This window comes from Vombatus ursinus, unplaced genomic scaffold (assembly GCF_900497805.2).
Source record: "Vombatus ursinus unplaced genomic scaffold, bare-nosed wombat genome assembly UNPS02015098.1, whole genome shotgun sequence".
In the NCBI taxonomy this organism is placed as follows: Eukaryota; Metazoa; Chordata; class Mammalia; order Diprotodontia; family Vombatidae; genus Vombatus; species Vombatus ursinus.
Window position 1 is genome coordinate 548209 of NW_020954876.1, and position 15491 is coordinate 563699.

The following is a 15491-nucleotide window of genomic DNA, read 5'->3' on the forward strand; positions in this document are numbered from 1 at the left end:
TTTCATTGTGAGGCCCCTGCAAGCCATGGGCCTGACAAGGGACTTGCTGGTCTGATTTTGGCAGATGAAGAATGGGGCATGGAAGATGACAATTGTGCCCTCCTCTGTTTGTCTCTGTGTCTGTGCATCTCTATTGCTTTTGAGTTCTTTCTACATTTTACATTCCCTTTGTACCTTTCTTTTCTGTCTTCCGTATTTTTATCTTCATTGGTCTAAAATAAGGAAATATTTTAATGTTTGCTTATATTTTTTGAGTATTTTAAGATATTTCCAATTTTTTTCTATTATGTATTTGTTCACCACCTAGGCCAAGTGGATGATAGTTGAAAAGAGGCAGATAAACATGCTCTCACCTTATGTGTAGCATTGGGCAAAAAGGCCATTGTGGACCAAATTTTCTTTTTTGTCTCTATGTAGCCTTTGCCAGACTTTTCCTTGAGAATGGTGTTTGTTCATGTGGATGGGAGAATTGGGTTCTTTTCTCCTTTATTCTAATTGTAGCAAACGTGAATGAAGAAAGAATGGACAAAAGGTTTCAAATTTTAGAAAACAGGCAGTTAATAGAGGGTAAGTCAGTTTGGACGTTAATGATAGAGTGAACAAGATGACCTGAAGAATCCCTTGTGTTTACCTGGCACCTTCTGGAACACAGCTCTGAATCACCTTAAAGATGAGAGTTGCTGGAGAAATATCTCTAGATTTTAAACATTTTGGAGCATATTGACAAGAATACGAGATTGGCTATGAGTTTGGGGCTGGTTAATTAAATTCTTGATAGCAATTTACTTTTTTTGGTTTTTGGCTTTTCTGGGTCCCTACCATAAAAGGGAAAAGGTGAGGAGAGAAGATGATTGGGCAGGGTGAAGCCTCCAGATCTTGACCCTAATTCACTTACATAGCACTTGCTAGCAGATTTTGTGGGTACAAATTTGGAAAGCTTCCTAAGCCTCAAACATGTTTCTGTGCCCTTGTACACTGATGTCTCTCTCCTGAAGATCCTTATTTTCACCATGAACATCCTTACCCTTCCAGGGCTGTACTTCATGTAGACTTCCTCTATTAGGAAGGTGCCTCCCCCTGCTCAGCATTACTAACTCTTTCTGTACCAGTCACAGGCCATATATTACCCAGTGCATTTTATTACAAGTTGTGGGCCTATCATGCTTCTCTTGACTGTATCCTAGGCATTCTCGGGACAGGAGATGTTTGGATAAGTTATGGGAACATGCCTTTGTCAGGTATTATTCTAACACAGAGGAAGGAGCCTGCAATCTCCCTTATCTCTCTCTTATATTACGGGGGGAAAGCCATGCGATTCTAGATAAGGCCTAGATAAGACATAGCCATGGCATCAGAGAAAAGAAGGGGGCCAGTGGTACTAAAGCACCAGCTTCCCAATTCACCCCTCATTCTCTATTTTGTCTAAGTCAGAAAACTTGGGAAAGAGGAGCAGATACCGAATTGTTAGTCACACGTGCTTCCGAGAAGAGAAATCTACAAGGATTGGCATTGCTAGAAGGGCCAACAGCATTGGACAGAACCCAGAGGAAACAGAAATAGAGAAAGTATTGCAAGGGAGGGGATTTTTGAGGGGATCAGGGAGATGCTCACAAAGTAGTACCAGGTGAGAAAGGAGGAGGGACACGCTTCAGTCTTCTGGGTCCAGAATAGAGCTAGTTGTCTCAGGAGGGTAAGAAGGGGTGGAGTTATATAGGATTTTTATCTGGAATTAGCAGAATCAGTCTTTGGGAACAGGGATCATGGGAGCTCATACCTGGAACGTGGGTGAAGGTTTAGGACTAATGCTGGCTGAAGCTTAGCGAGGACAAGGGAAAATTGTGAGTGAGATGAGATTCAAACCCAGACTGTAGAAGGGAACATGGCTTTTGGCAGTCATTTCTGGTGTTACTGTTACAGAATGACTGAGGATTGTGTTGATTTTTTTTAGACTTCACAGGATTTCTTCATTTATCTCTTAGGGGAAGCTATTATATTCCTTATAGGAAATGTTATGGTGGAATTTCCTTGTGAGAATATATTAGATTAGATGATTTCTGAGGTGTTCTGAAAATCTCAAACTCTGCAATTCTGAAATGGTAGGTGTTTATTATATATTTGTTGAATGAGTGAATTAATGAGTGAGCGATTCAGTAAGTGAATTATTCTGGCAGGTAGAACCGTGCTAGGAACTCAAAGCAAATAATCCTCAACATTTGAGGAATAACAAGAGAGAAGCAGTATAAAAACAAGGGAGGCCATTATTAATATGCTCAAAATGAGCTACAGTTCTTAGGTTTGACCCATACGTGGTTGGAACAGGCTCCTTCCCTAAATGAATTCTTTTTACAGGCTTTGTTAATGGGTTCTGACTCTCTCCTCTTTAGGTGGCTATACAAAAATTACCAACAAGCCCTGGCCCTAATGTTTGCTGTAGAGGAGATCAACAGGGACCCTAACCTGTTGCCCAACGTTCCACCTCTACAACACCTCCCACAGTGATGAGAGGACCTTGGAGAGCTCCCTGCACTGGCCGTCTGGGCAGGGCCAGCTCATCCCTAACTACAGCTGCTGGGAGCAGGACACGTCTGTGGCTGTTACTGGAGGAGCCACCCCAGCTCTGTCTGTCCAGATGGGGACCCTGCTTGACCTCTACAAATATCCTCAGGTGAGTAATATTGGCCCTGACACCTTCTAAGGCTTCATCAAACCGTTGAGAGGCAGCGGGCTCAGGAGGCCCAGGTTAAAAAAAGCTACTCCTGCCACTTAGTGGTGTGTGACCCTTGACCTCTCAGTACTCTAAACAACTCTCAGAGACTGAATTTCAGAGAAGGTGTTAACGTGTATTAGTAGAAATTACGTCTTGCCTGGAAATTCCTACACCAACGACATCAACAGTATAATTTTGAAAACCTACACATGGGAGAGAGTGGGCCTACCCTTGGGCACTGCCCCCCTTTATTGTATAGCAAGGACAAAATCACCGTCCCCTAAGTTTTATCACATAAAAGGATCGTAGAGATTGTGCAGGCCTACTTCTCCATTATCCAGAGAAAGTCCCCGAGGATCGTGGGATGAAACAACTTGCCCAAAGTCTCAAATGTAATTGATAGAAGAGTAGGGACTAAAACTAGTTTGAGTTGCTTCCTGATTTAATTTTTATTTTAAAAAATACACCTAACTTTATTTTTTTCCTCATCAAATGAAGTTACTTCTTCCTGACTCGGTAAGAAGAGAGTTTTTCATACTTCATAAAAGACTAACAGCGTGGTAACACCTTGTTAACAATTAAAACCTTATCATTTGTGGTTTCATCCTGTGACTGTATCACCTGAGCTATAGAAGGGTATAATCAAATCTTCCTCCCATCTGTTATACTTTTTTTAAAATAATATTTTATTTTTTCCCTATTACATATAAAAACAATTTTCAATACCTTTTAATAAAACTTTGTTCCTAATTCCTCCCTATACACCAATAAATAGTTACAAAAATTCCCGGCCAACAATGAACAAAAGGTCATAGTTGTAAAACATTTTCAAAAGAAGTAACATAAATTGTGAATAGCCCCTTGAAAAGTACTCATCCTCAATAATAAAACATTAAAAAAAATCTTCGATGTGCCCACTTCACACCCATTAAACTGGAAAATGTAAGGAAAAACTGTGAAACTAAATTGCTTACATGTTTGTGGAGAATGAAGTAAATTAATTCATTCCTGATGAAATTGCAGACTTATAGAACATTTTTGGATAGCAATTATCACAGTACGCAATAAGTGTAACAGCAATAAATGTGCCATTTGACCTAGTACTTACCTTTTCATTCTTATATTATGGTAGCTAATACATATTCCATTATTGTGGTTATAATTTTTTTTTCAATTCAAATTATTTCATCAAGATCTTTACAGGCTTCCTTGTATTCCTTATACTTTTTAATCCTGATTAATTTGCCACATTTTATTTATTTCCCTATTATTGGACATTTAGATTGTTTCTACTTTGGGAATGTATCTTGCAAAATTTATGAAAAGTAAGTAAACAAAAAAAGATATTTACTCAAAGATTTTAGCAACGTGTGTGTGTGTGTATGTGTGTGCACATATACATATGGTTATAAATAAAGCCCATATAGACTCTGGAAGCTGCTATATCAGCTCTCATTCATATTAGCAAGTCACATCCCTTGAGGGAAATTCCATCTCCCCCTTCGAGGGATAAGAGTCATCCTGAGGGTTTGGAATTATTTTTCTAATTCTATTGGCTCAATCTCCTTAATGGGCTTCTTCTTAGTATAAATTACCAGTGATTACTGTTCTAATATAACTTTCTAGTGACAGTACTTTCCTAGTATCATTACTGAGGTGATATCCGCTCAGTAACATTGGATTATGATGAGAGTCTGTAATTTCCTACAATTCATTTATAAGATCTTTTTGCAATAATTGACATTTTTAAGCCTACAAGCCAATAAAATAGACCTAATATCCATGTGATTCCTTCTTATTCAGTATTAGAGAATTTATTTAGATAAATTATGATGAGTTAAGTGACAATTTCACCAAGCCCCCAGTTTGGAAAATTCTGGGAGAAATTGCACGCACGCACGCACACACACACAGACGATCTATGTATAGTCAACTTGATTTCTTTTTCCTTGATGCAAAAATTTCATTTCCCAAGTTCATTAAATGTGAAACACCCTGTGAATCAATTCTGTGGTAATGAACTTTTGACCTGCGTGTGTAATTTAATCCTTGCCCAGTTAGTCATGGATTTGTTAACAAGCTGGCTTAATATTTTATATTTAGGCATACTAACTCTAAACAAGGATGTGTAAGCTAAAATTTTAAGATTCAGAGTGATGCCATTTGCGTGCATGTTAGATCTTTACATATAGATTTTTTCTAAATGTCTTAGTAAGCAAAAATACACATTCCATTTTCAAGGAGAAAACCACCATATTGGCTAGCTCTGAGTACAATACTTAAACATTGCTAATTCACTTGCATGCTAATTACACTCTCGGTCTCATTAAAATACACAGAACATGCATACACATGATCTTCAGTTTTGTTTTATTTTTCACACAAATGTCATTCCCAATACAAGGAAGATGTATCAATTTTAGCCTGATAATCTACCATAGTAGAAGAACAAAAACAAGGAGAAGGAATATATTCTAGTGTCATGTGGGCAGAAGAGGGAAGGCACACGTTATTAAGCAGATAAAATAGAAGAATTAGAAATTTCTTTCTTCACCCAAAGTTGTCTTTCAGATAGCTCAGAGATTGAGTAAATATGAAGGTCTGATGGAAAATAAAAATGCTTTTTTTGATAACAGAGTGTATCATGAAATCCATACCCTTTCCCCTAACAAAGGATGACATATAGGAATGGATACTTTTACATACTTTTTATACCATTAAAATAATTAGCTCATTTAAGTGTCCACGTGGTTCCTTCTTCTTGAGTTTTAGGGAGTTTATTTAAGAAAACTGTAATGAATTCAATTACAATTATGAGGGGTCCCCAGTTAGAAAAAATTCTAATGTCTAAAAGTAAATTGTCTAACATTACAATTACACTTACATTTGTCTCTAGTTAACTCCTGGCCTCTTTGTGGTTGAGGAAAAATTGAGCTTACTGGAAATGTTTGGGTAATGAAACAACAGGTTATATTATAGGGTGTCTACATATTCAGGCATCTGGAGGAGAAGTAGAAAAAAGAGACAACATTTTCTTGGGGTTTCCCACAGCCTGAGTCTTCTGGTCTGAGATGCTTATAGAGCCCATGACTCTCCTTGATTTTCCTCTTCTTTTCCATGGCTCATCCCTGGCTTTGAATCTCAGAGGTGTGCTGAAAAGTCATCTGCTCCAGTTTCTGGAGTTGCTTTCCCCTTTCAACTGCCTCAACAACTTACAGATGATTTCTAGAGATATGAACACATTTTCCAGGCTATTGAAATCTGTTTCCTGTTCAACTTCATTTTATTTCATTCAGTGACTTCAAAGATACCTCATACTTAGTCCAAGGTCTTTAATTAATTGAGACAGTCTCACCTAATTAAATTATCAAAACTAAAGTTGAGTTGATTGGTTTCAACCCTACATTTATATATTCATCAAGACCATATTTTTGGAGCTTAGATTTCCCCATGTTTCTTTCACATCCAGATCACCTTTGGGCCATTTGATCCCATCCTGTGTAACAGGGCTCAGTTTCCTTCTCTTTACCAGATGGCCCTCAGGCCCTCTTCCCTACATAAAGGTATGGTCAGATTAATGATTCACTTTGAATGGACATGGGTAGCTCTGGTGACTGTAGATGATCTGAGAGGAGAGAAATTCCTTCAGGAACTGACATTGGAGATGGCAAATAATGGTATCTGCGTGCCCTTAACAGAGAAGATTCCAGTCAGTGAGAGAAGACACGCAGAATCAGAGGTAACATTCATGCCCAGAATCGTGATATCAGCATCCAAAGTGATTTTCATTCATGGTGATACAGATTCATTAATGATCTTGAGATATTCACAATTTCCTTATAACTAGTCATGGAAGGTGTGGGTCCCCAGCTCTCACTTGGACATTACCATGAGACCCCAATATATTCATGGTTATAATTTCCATGGGTCACTTACATTTTCACACCTAACAAGTGAAGTTCCTGGTTTTAAGCCTTTTCTCAGGACAGTGAACCCTGCTAAGTACTCAGAGGACATTGTACTGAAAGAATTCTGGTACTCCACATTCAGATGTACAGATGACCCTGAAAAATGGAAGCAAGAAGAATGTTCACTAAATGCCTCCTTAGAGACTTTGCCTTTGCTTTACTTCCACATGACCATGTCTGACTTGAGTTACACTGTCTACAATGGTGTTTATGCTGTGGCTTGGGCCCTCCATGAAATGTTCCTGATGAAATTAGAAGAAGGATCCATGTTAGAAGGAGAAAACTGGATTCCTCATTCATGGCAAGTAATATTCCCTTAAAATTGTATGTTTCCCATTGCCAGACAATAACAGCCTGATGAGGGAGTACATGGGCTGGACTCCTCACGAAGAATATTTGAGTTGGGAATCATGTATTAATGATATTGCTGGGTGAATGGGTACGTATGGTTTTATTACCCTTTTACATAGCTTCAAATTGTTCCCCAGGATGGTTGAGCCAGTTCATAACTCCATCAACAATGCATTAGATTGCCTATTTTTCCACATCCTCTCCAGCATTTGTCATTTTCCTTTTCTGTCATGTTAGTCAATCTGAGAAGTGTGATGTAGTTACCTCAAAGTTGTCTTAATTTGCATCTCTCTCATCAATAGTAATTTAGAAAATTTTTTCATTAGATCATAGATAAATTTGATTTCTTCTGAAAATTGCCTGTTCATATCCTTTGACTATTTATCAATTGGGGAATGGCTCTTATTTTTATAAATTTGACTCAGTTCCATATATATTTGAGAAATGAATCCTTTATCAGAGAAATGCTGTAAAATTTTTATATTGCTTAATTATCTGTTACCTTTTTAGCAAAATGTAGTTTCTGTTTTGTAGTTCTGTAGGTCTGTTTTTGCTTTTGTTTTGTATAAGATCATGATTGCCTCTGCCTTTTTTTTTTTTACTTCAGCTGAAGCATAATCTATTTCATTCCAGTCCTTTATTTTAGCTCTCTGGGTGTCTTTCTGTTTCAAGTGTCTCTTGAAAACAACCTATTATCAGATTGTTTTTTCATCCACTCTGATATTTGCTTCTGTTTTATGGATGAATTCATCCCATTCACATTCACAGTTATGATTCCTAACTGTATCTCCCTCCATCCTATTTTCTGTTTATTCTTCTTTGTTTCTTTTTTCCTGTCTCTCCTCAAAAATCTGTTTTGCTTCTGATGACTGTCATCCTTAATCCACCCTTTTTCATGATTGCCCATTGCCCCTTTCTCTTATCCCCTTTCCCTCCTGTTGGGTATTATAGATTTTTATGCTCAACTGAATGTGTTTGTATGTATGTATGTATGTATGTATGTATGTATGTATGTATTCTTCCCTCTGTGAACCAATTCTGATGAGAATGAGGTTCAAGCATTTCCCTCCTCTAATAATTTCCCACTTTACTGTAAAAGCTCTTCCTTGCACACTTCTTTTATGTGATAAAACTTTCCCCATGTTATCCCTCCTTTTTCTCTTGTCTGAATGCATCTCGTTTTTTCATGTCTTCATTTTTTGAGATCATTCCAACATAATATGCTCACACTCATGCTCTCTGTGTATGTAGACTCCTTCTAACTGTCCTTATGATGATAACTTTTTCAGAGTTACATTTATCATCTTCCCATATAGGAATATAAGCAGCTTAATCTTTTTGAATCTCTTATGATTCTTCATTCAAGTTTACCTTTTTATACTTCTCTTGAGTCCTGTTTTTGAATGTCAAATTTTCTATCATCTCTAACCTATTCATCCAGAAAGCTTGAAAATACTCTATTCTATTAGATGTCTGTTTTTCCTCTGAAAGATTATGCTCAATTTTGCTGGGTAGGTTTTTCTTGGTTGTAATCCTAGCTCCTTTGCTAGAATATCACATTTCAAGATCCCTTAAAATGAAAGTTGCTAAATCTTTTGTGATCTTAACTTTTGTGATCCATGAAATTTGAACTATCTCTTTTTGGCTATTTGAAAAAAAATTTCCTTGTCCTGGGATTTCTAGAATTTGTCTGTAATGTTCTTGATAGTTTTCATTTTGGAATCTCTTTCAGCAGATGTTTGGTGGATTCTTTCAATAACTATTTTACCCTCTCAATCTAAGATAGCTGAGCAGTTTTCCTTCAGAATTTCTTTAAAATATAATATGTAAGCTATTTTTTCTTTGGTTGTGGATTTCAGGAGCTCCAATAATTCTCAGGTTTTCTATCCTCAATCTATTTTCATGTCTTTCATATTTGTGTGTATGTATATATGTATGTATTTGTACACACACACACACACACATACACACACACACAATTGGGTAAGGAAATCTATTTTGTCCAATAGGAAAACAGGAGGTCAAGGGGATAATAGAAATGGGAATAGGGAAGATAAAAAAGAGGGTGGTTTAAGAGAGGCAGTGGTCAGAAGCAAAACAGAATTCTGAGGGGAGACTGAGTAAAAAGAGAGAAGGATAAATAGAACAAAATAGAATGGAAGGAAATATAGTTAATCATTATAACCATGAATTTGAATGGGATGAGCTCACCATAAATTGGGAGTAGATAGCAGAATGGATGAGAAACCATAATTCAGCAATATATTATTTAGAAGAGACCCAATTAAGATTAAAAAAATGGAGTTAAAATAAAGGGCTGTATCAAATTTATTAAGGTTGAGGTGAAGTTAAAAAAAGGGCTGTGTTTGCAATCATGATCTCCAACAAAGCAACAGCAAAAAGAGATCTAATTAAAAGAGATCATCAGGGAAACTTCATTTGGCTCAAAGGTACCATAGACTGTGAGGTGACATCAAGAAGTTTTATAGCAAATTTCTCTGACAAAGGTTTAATTTCTCAAATATGCAGAGAATTGAGTCAAATGTGTAGAGCCATTCCCTAACAGAAAAATGGTCTAAGGATATGAACAGGCAGTTTTCAGAAGAAATCAAAGCTATCTGATATAGTCATATGAAAAAATGATCTAAAGCACTTTTGATTAGAAAAATGCAAATTAAAAATGCAGAACTACCTCATACCTATCAGAAATGAAAAAAGCCGATGGGGATGAAGGAAAATAGGTACACTAATAAAGTGTTGGAGTTGTGAACTTGTCCTACCATTCTGGAGAACCATTTGGAAGTATGTCCAAAGGGCTATAAAACTGTGCATACCTTTGACTCAGCAATACAACTACTAGGTCTGTACACCAGATAGATCAAAGTAAAATAAAAAGGCCTTATAAGTAAAATAATTTTAGCAGATCTTTTTGGGGGTAAAGAACTGGAAATTGAAGGGATGCCCATCAACTGGGAAATAGATGCACAAGTTGTTTTGTATGATTTATGATGGAGTACTTTTGTGTTATAAAAAATGGGAGGGGATGGTTTCCCAAAAGAAAAAAATAACACACCAAGACCTGATAGAACTGATGGAAAGTGAAGTGAGAAGAGCTAGAAGAACATCGTGCACAATAAAAGCAATATTGTATTGATGATCAACTGTGAAAGGCTTAATTACTCTGATAAATATAATGATCTGAGAAAATTCCAAAGGACTCATGTTAAAAAACATATTATCCACCTCTTGAATGAGAACTGGTAAAATCAGATTGCAAATTGAAGTATAATTTCTCTCTCTCTCTCTCTTCATATATATATGTATTTATATATATTGCTAAAGTGGAAATATGTTTTGCATGGTTTCACATGTGTGATTGATTTCATTTTGCTTCTCTTTTCAGTGGTTGGGGAGAGTAGCGATAGGGAGGGAAAGAAGATGGAATTCAAAATTTAAAAAGACAAAAATATTAAAAATAAATAAATAATAGTTAGTTAAAGGTTTATGTTTTATTGTTCTTTCCATAAAACTAGTTCATATTTTTATTTATTAGTCTAATTTTTAAACCTTCAATTTTACTATTCTCTCCTTTGATTTTCAGGATTTCTAATATGGTATTTATTTGGGGGGATTTTTCATTTTTTGTTTTTGTTTAGTTTTTTTTTAGTTGCATGCTCAATTCATTGATCTGCTTATTTCTCTTATTGATGTAAGCATTTATAGATATAAATTTTCCATTAAGTTCTGTTTTGGCTGAAACTCACAAATTTGGGGCTGTTGTCTCATCATTCTCATTATCTTTAATGAAACTTTGAAGTGTTTCTATTATCTGTTCCTTAACCCACTCATTCATTAAGAGTAGACTATGTACTTTACAATTAATATTATTCTATCCTTCCAAGGTCCTTGATGAATGCAATTTTATTGCAATATGACTAAAAAAATTTATGTTCATTATTTCCACTTTTCCTTTGTTTGTGAGGTGTTTATGCCCTAATACATGGTCAATTTTTTTGAAAGTGTCATGCAGAGCTGAGAACAAGTTATATTCCTTTCTATTCCAATTTAATATTCTCCAGAGATCTATCAAATCTAACTTCTCTAAAATTCTATTAATCTCATTTACCTCTTAAAATTTATTTTATCTTTAAATTAATTTGTTTGTTTTATTCTGAATGTAAGAAATAAAACAAGCATTTACATAGCAAAGTGAGATAGAAAAATAGAGGATTGCACCTGAAATTGCAGGTTCATTACGTACAACCTGCTATTCCTTTCAAATATACGACAAAGTTATCATATGACTTTCTTCCCCCCTCCAAACTTTGAAATAGCTACCATTACATACAAATATGTGTGTATGTGTATGTGTCTGCATATGTATATGTGTGTATATGTGTATATATATATATGTATGTATGTATGTATGTATGTATATGTCAGTTATTTCTCTGTTTACAAACAGCATCTTCCTTCATAGGATCTATGGTTAATTTGGGTATTTATAATGGAATGACTTGGTTGCTCAAAGTTATTCTTAAAACAATACTGCTGCCACTCTTTACAATGTTCTCTTGGTTCTGCTCATTTTACTCTTCGTTATTTCATGGAGGTATCTCCATGCTTTTCTAAAATCATTGAGCTCATCATTTTTTATAGCGGAGTAATATTTCATCATGAACATATATCACAATTTGTTTAGCCATTCCCCAATTGACAGGCATCCCTGCAATTTTCAGTTCCTTGCCACCACAAACAGTGCTGCTATAAAAATTTTAGAAGATACAAGTTCTTTTTCTTTTTCCTAATCATCTTAAGAAACAGGTCACATAGTGGTATTGCTGGGTGAAAATGTGGCAATTTAAGAACTCTTTGGGCATTATTCCAGATAGCTCCCCAAAATGGTTGAATCAGCTCACAGATCCACCAACAATGAATAAAACTCCCAATTTTTCTGCATCTCCTCCAACATTTGTAACTTTCCCCTTCTATCATTTTAGCAAATTATAAAGGTATAAAATGATATCTCAAAGTTGTTTTAATTTGCATTTCTCTAATCAATAATGATTTAGAGCATTTTTATGACTATAAATTGTTCTGATTTCTTTATCTACCTTGACAGCAGAGGGTTCTTCAGTCTTCCCCTGCTAGATGTCTGACCCCCACACTGTTTGTGAGGTGAGAATTCCTGTGGCTGAGGCTGAGGTTACCTACCAACCCACCTACACCCTGGGCTTGTTGTTTGTTGTTTCAGGGGAGATAGCCTGGAGACATTTGCACTTCACCCAGGCCAAACCTCCATCCCTGGGTCTTCTCCAGTTGTCCCATAAGGATCCCTGCTGTACCCCAACTCTTGTTTATTTTTGCTGCTCTACATTCACCTGAGGAGCTTTTTTTTCTTGTTTGTTGAGGAAATATGAAAAGTGTGGAATTTTCTGACCTACTCCATGATATTTAACAAAATTATTTTATTGTTAGATTTATCTAGGTCAGAACGGAGTAAATTGAATTCTCCTGCTAGGATAGTTTTATTGTCTGTTTTCCTCCTGTAACTCAATTAACATTTCCATTAATAATTTAGATACTATGACATTTGGTACATATGTGTTTAGTATTGAAATTACTTCATTGTCCATAGTGTCTTTTAGCAAAATATAGTTTCCCTGAATTTCTCTTTTAATTAGGTCCATTTTTCTTTGGTTGTGATTTCTGCCTTTTTTACTTCAGTTGAAGCATAGTAGATTTTGCTCAAGCCCTTATTTTAAGTCTGTTTCAAGTGTGTGTCTTCTTTTGTTGGTTATTGTCCTTCATTCTTGAAGGGGACCAAAGTGACATCACTATGCTAGGGTTAAAGTACAGTGTATCCCACTGTGGCTGATCAGACCAATATAAACTCAGAAGGCTTTACCGCAGGTTGGGCTCATATAGTTCATATGAAAATTTGGAGTGAAGATGTCTCTAAATTTGCACATCTCTCATTTCTTCTGAGTGACTGCAATTCTGCTTTGCTCATAGAGTACAATGCCTTCTTTGATGCAGGCAGGCCATGCTGAATGGTCCTGTGCCTGTGTCTCCCATGTCACAATCCATTCCAAAGTTCTTCAGAGAGACTGTAAGAGTGTCCTTGTATCACTTCTTCTGACCTCCATCTGAGCACTTTCGTGAATTCTCCCTAAAACAGTCCTTTAGTCAAACATATGTTTGGCTTTTAAACAATGTGGCCAGCCCACTGGAGTTTTACTCTTTGCAATAGAGTTTGAATTCTTGACAGTTCCACTTGAGAAAGGACCAGTGTCCAATATCTTATCTTGCCAGGTGATCTTCAGAATCTTCTTAAGACAATTCAAATGGAAGTGATTCAGGTTCTTGGCATGGTGTTGGTAGACTGTCCAGGTTTCACAGACGTACAACAATGAGGTCAGCACAATCACTCTGTAGTCCTTCATTTTAGTACTCAGTCTAATGCCTCTTCTCTCCCACACTTCCTTCAGAGTCTCCCAAACTCTGAGATAGTTCTTCAAATACATACATCAACCTCATCATCTATATTGACATCCCCAGAAAGTATACTGCCAAACTAAGTAAACTTATTGACAACTTCTATTTGAATTGTTTTAGGAAGATTATCTTTCAGCATAATGTACCAGACACTGAGGTCCTTTCACAAGTTGAACTGCCAGACATTCAGACTCTACTGTGGAGGGTACAATTCCAATGAGTTGGTCATGTATCTTTGCCTAAAAGACTACTTTAGTGAGGAGTCACTCAAGGCAACTGCTCACATGGAAGCAGGAGGGTCAATGCTAGGATATTCTCAAGGTTTCTCTGAAGAACTTTGGTATCAATTTTGAGACAGAGGAGACACTGGCTCTTGATTGTTCAGCATGCCTGCCCACGTTGAAGAAGATGCTGCGCTCGATGAGCAGAGCAACATTGTCATAGCTCAAAAGAAACATGAGATGCACAAATTTAGAAATATCTGTATCCCAAATGTTCATACTGGCCATTTGTGCCTGATCTGTCATGGAGTCTTCCAAGCTCATATTGTTATGATCAACACTTATGATCAACAGTCAGACACACTTTACATTGACCCTTGACATAGAGATATCATTTTAGTCCTTTTTGAGTATGAAAGATGACAACTACCATAGGTGAGTTCATACTATTTACATTAATAGCAATTATTGCTGAGTATTTCCTTACCTCCTAATCTCCTTTATTTTTCTGTCTCTTTTTTACCTTGTCTCCTGCTCAAAAAGCTTTTTGTCTTTTGATCACTGCTTCCCCCCATTAATCCACCCTCCCTCTTACCACCATTCCCTTTCTCTTTGCCCCTTCCCCTCCTAATTCCATATTCAAAAGATGACTTTCTTTACTCAAATTTGTGTGTATAGTCTTCCTCCATGAGCTAGTTCAGATGAGAGTGAGTTTCAATCATTGCCCATATCCTTCCCTTTCCATTTTCCTCTCCATTATAAAAACTTTTGCTTTCATATCTCTTTAAGGTGAGATAATTTTCCACATTTCCTCTTCTTTTCCCATTCTCCCAGTACATCTGACTTTCTCACCCTTCTTTTAATTTTTAAGATCATCTCAAAATGGTAACCTCACAACCATGCCCCCTGTCTATGTAGATTCCTTCTAATTACCCTAATAATGATAACATTCTTAGGAGTTATATGTATCATTTTTCCTTATAGGAATGTAGAGAGCTTACACTTGCTAAGTCCCTTATGATTTCTCTTTCATGTTTACCTTTTCTATGATTCTCTTTAGTCTTGCATTTGAGTATCAAATTTTCTATTCAGCTAGGGTATTTTCATCAGGAATGCTTGGAAATCATTTTTTTCTTTATTTAATAGTATTTTTCCCAATTTCATGTAAAGAAAAACATTTCAACATTCATTTTTTCCTAATATTTTGCATTCCAAATATTTTTCCTTCCTTCCTTCTCCTCCCCCCTCCCCAAGATGGCAAGCAATCTGATATAGATTATACATGTGCAATCACGTTAAACATATTTCCATGTTAGATATGTTGTGAAAGAAGAAATAGAACAAAGGGAAAAAAACCCACAACTCCTCATGCCCCTAGAAAAGTGAAAATAGTGTGCTTTGATCTTCATTGAATCCATCAGTTCTTTCTCTGAATGTGGATATCATTTTACATCATGAATCTTTTGGAATTGTCTTGGATCATTGTATTGCTGAGAAGAACCAAGTCTATCAAAATGGTCATCGCACAATGTTACTGTTATATTGTACAATGTTCTCCTGTTTCTGCTCACTTCACTCAGCATCAGTTCAAGTTTTTCCAAGTTTTACTGAAATCTGTTTGTCATTTCTTGTAGTCCAATAGTATTCCATTAGGTTTACATACCATGTTGTGTTCAGCCATTCTGCAATTGATAGGCATCCCCTCAATTTCTAATTCTTTGCCACCACAAAAAGAGCTGCTATAAA

General features: G+C 36.3%; 1 protein-coding gene across 1 annotated transcript in view; it reads left to right on the top strand.

The window, feature by feature from the left end:
• Positions 1-15491, top strand: part of LOC114031216 (vomeronasal type-2 receptor 26-like) — a 58723-nt gene that overhangs the window by 736 nt on the left and 42496 nt on the right. The window contains 3 exon segments of the mRNA XM_027846242.1: positions 2385-2468; positions 2470-2665; positions 6177-6980. Of these exon segments, the coding sequence (XP_027702043.1) occupies positions 2385-2468; positions 2470-2665; positions 6177-6980 (1084 nt within the window).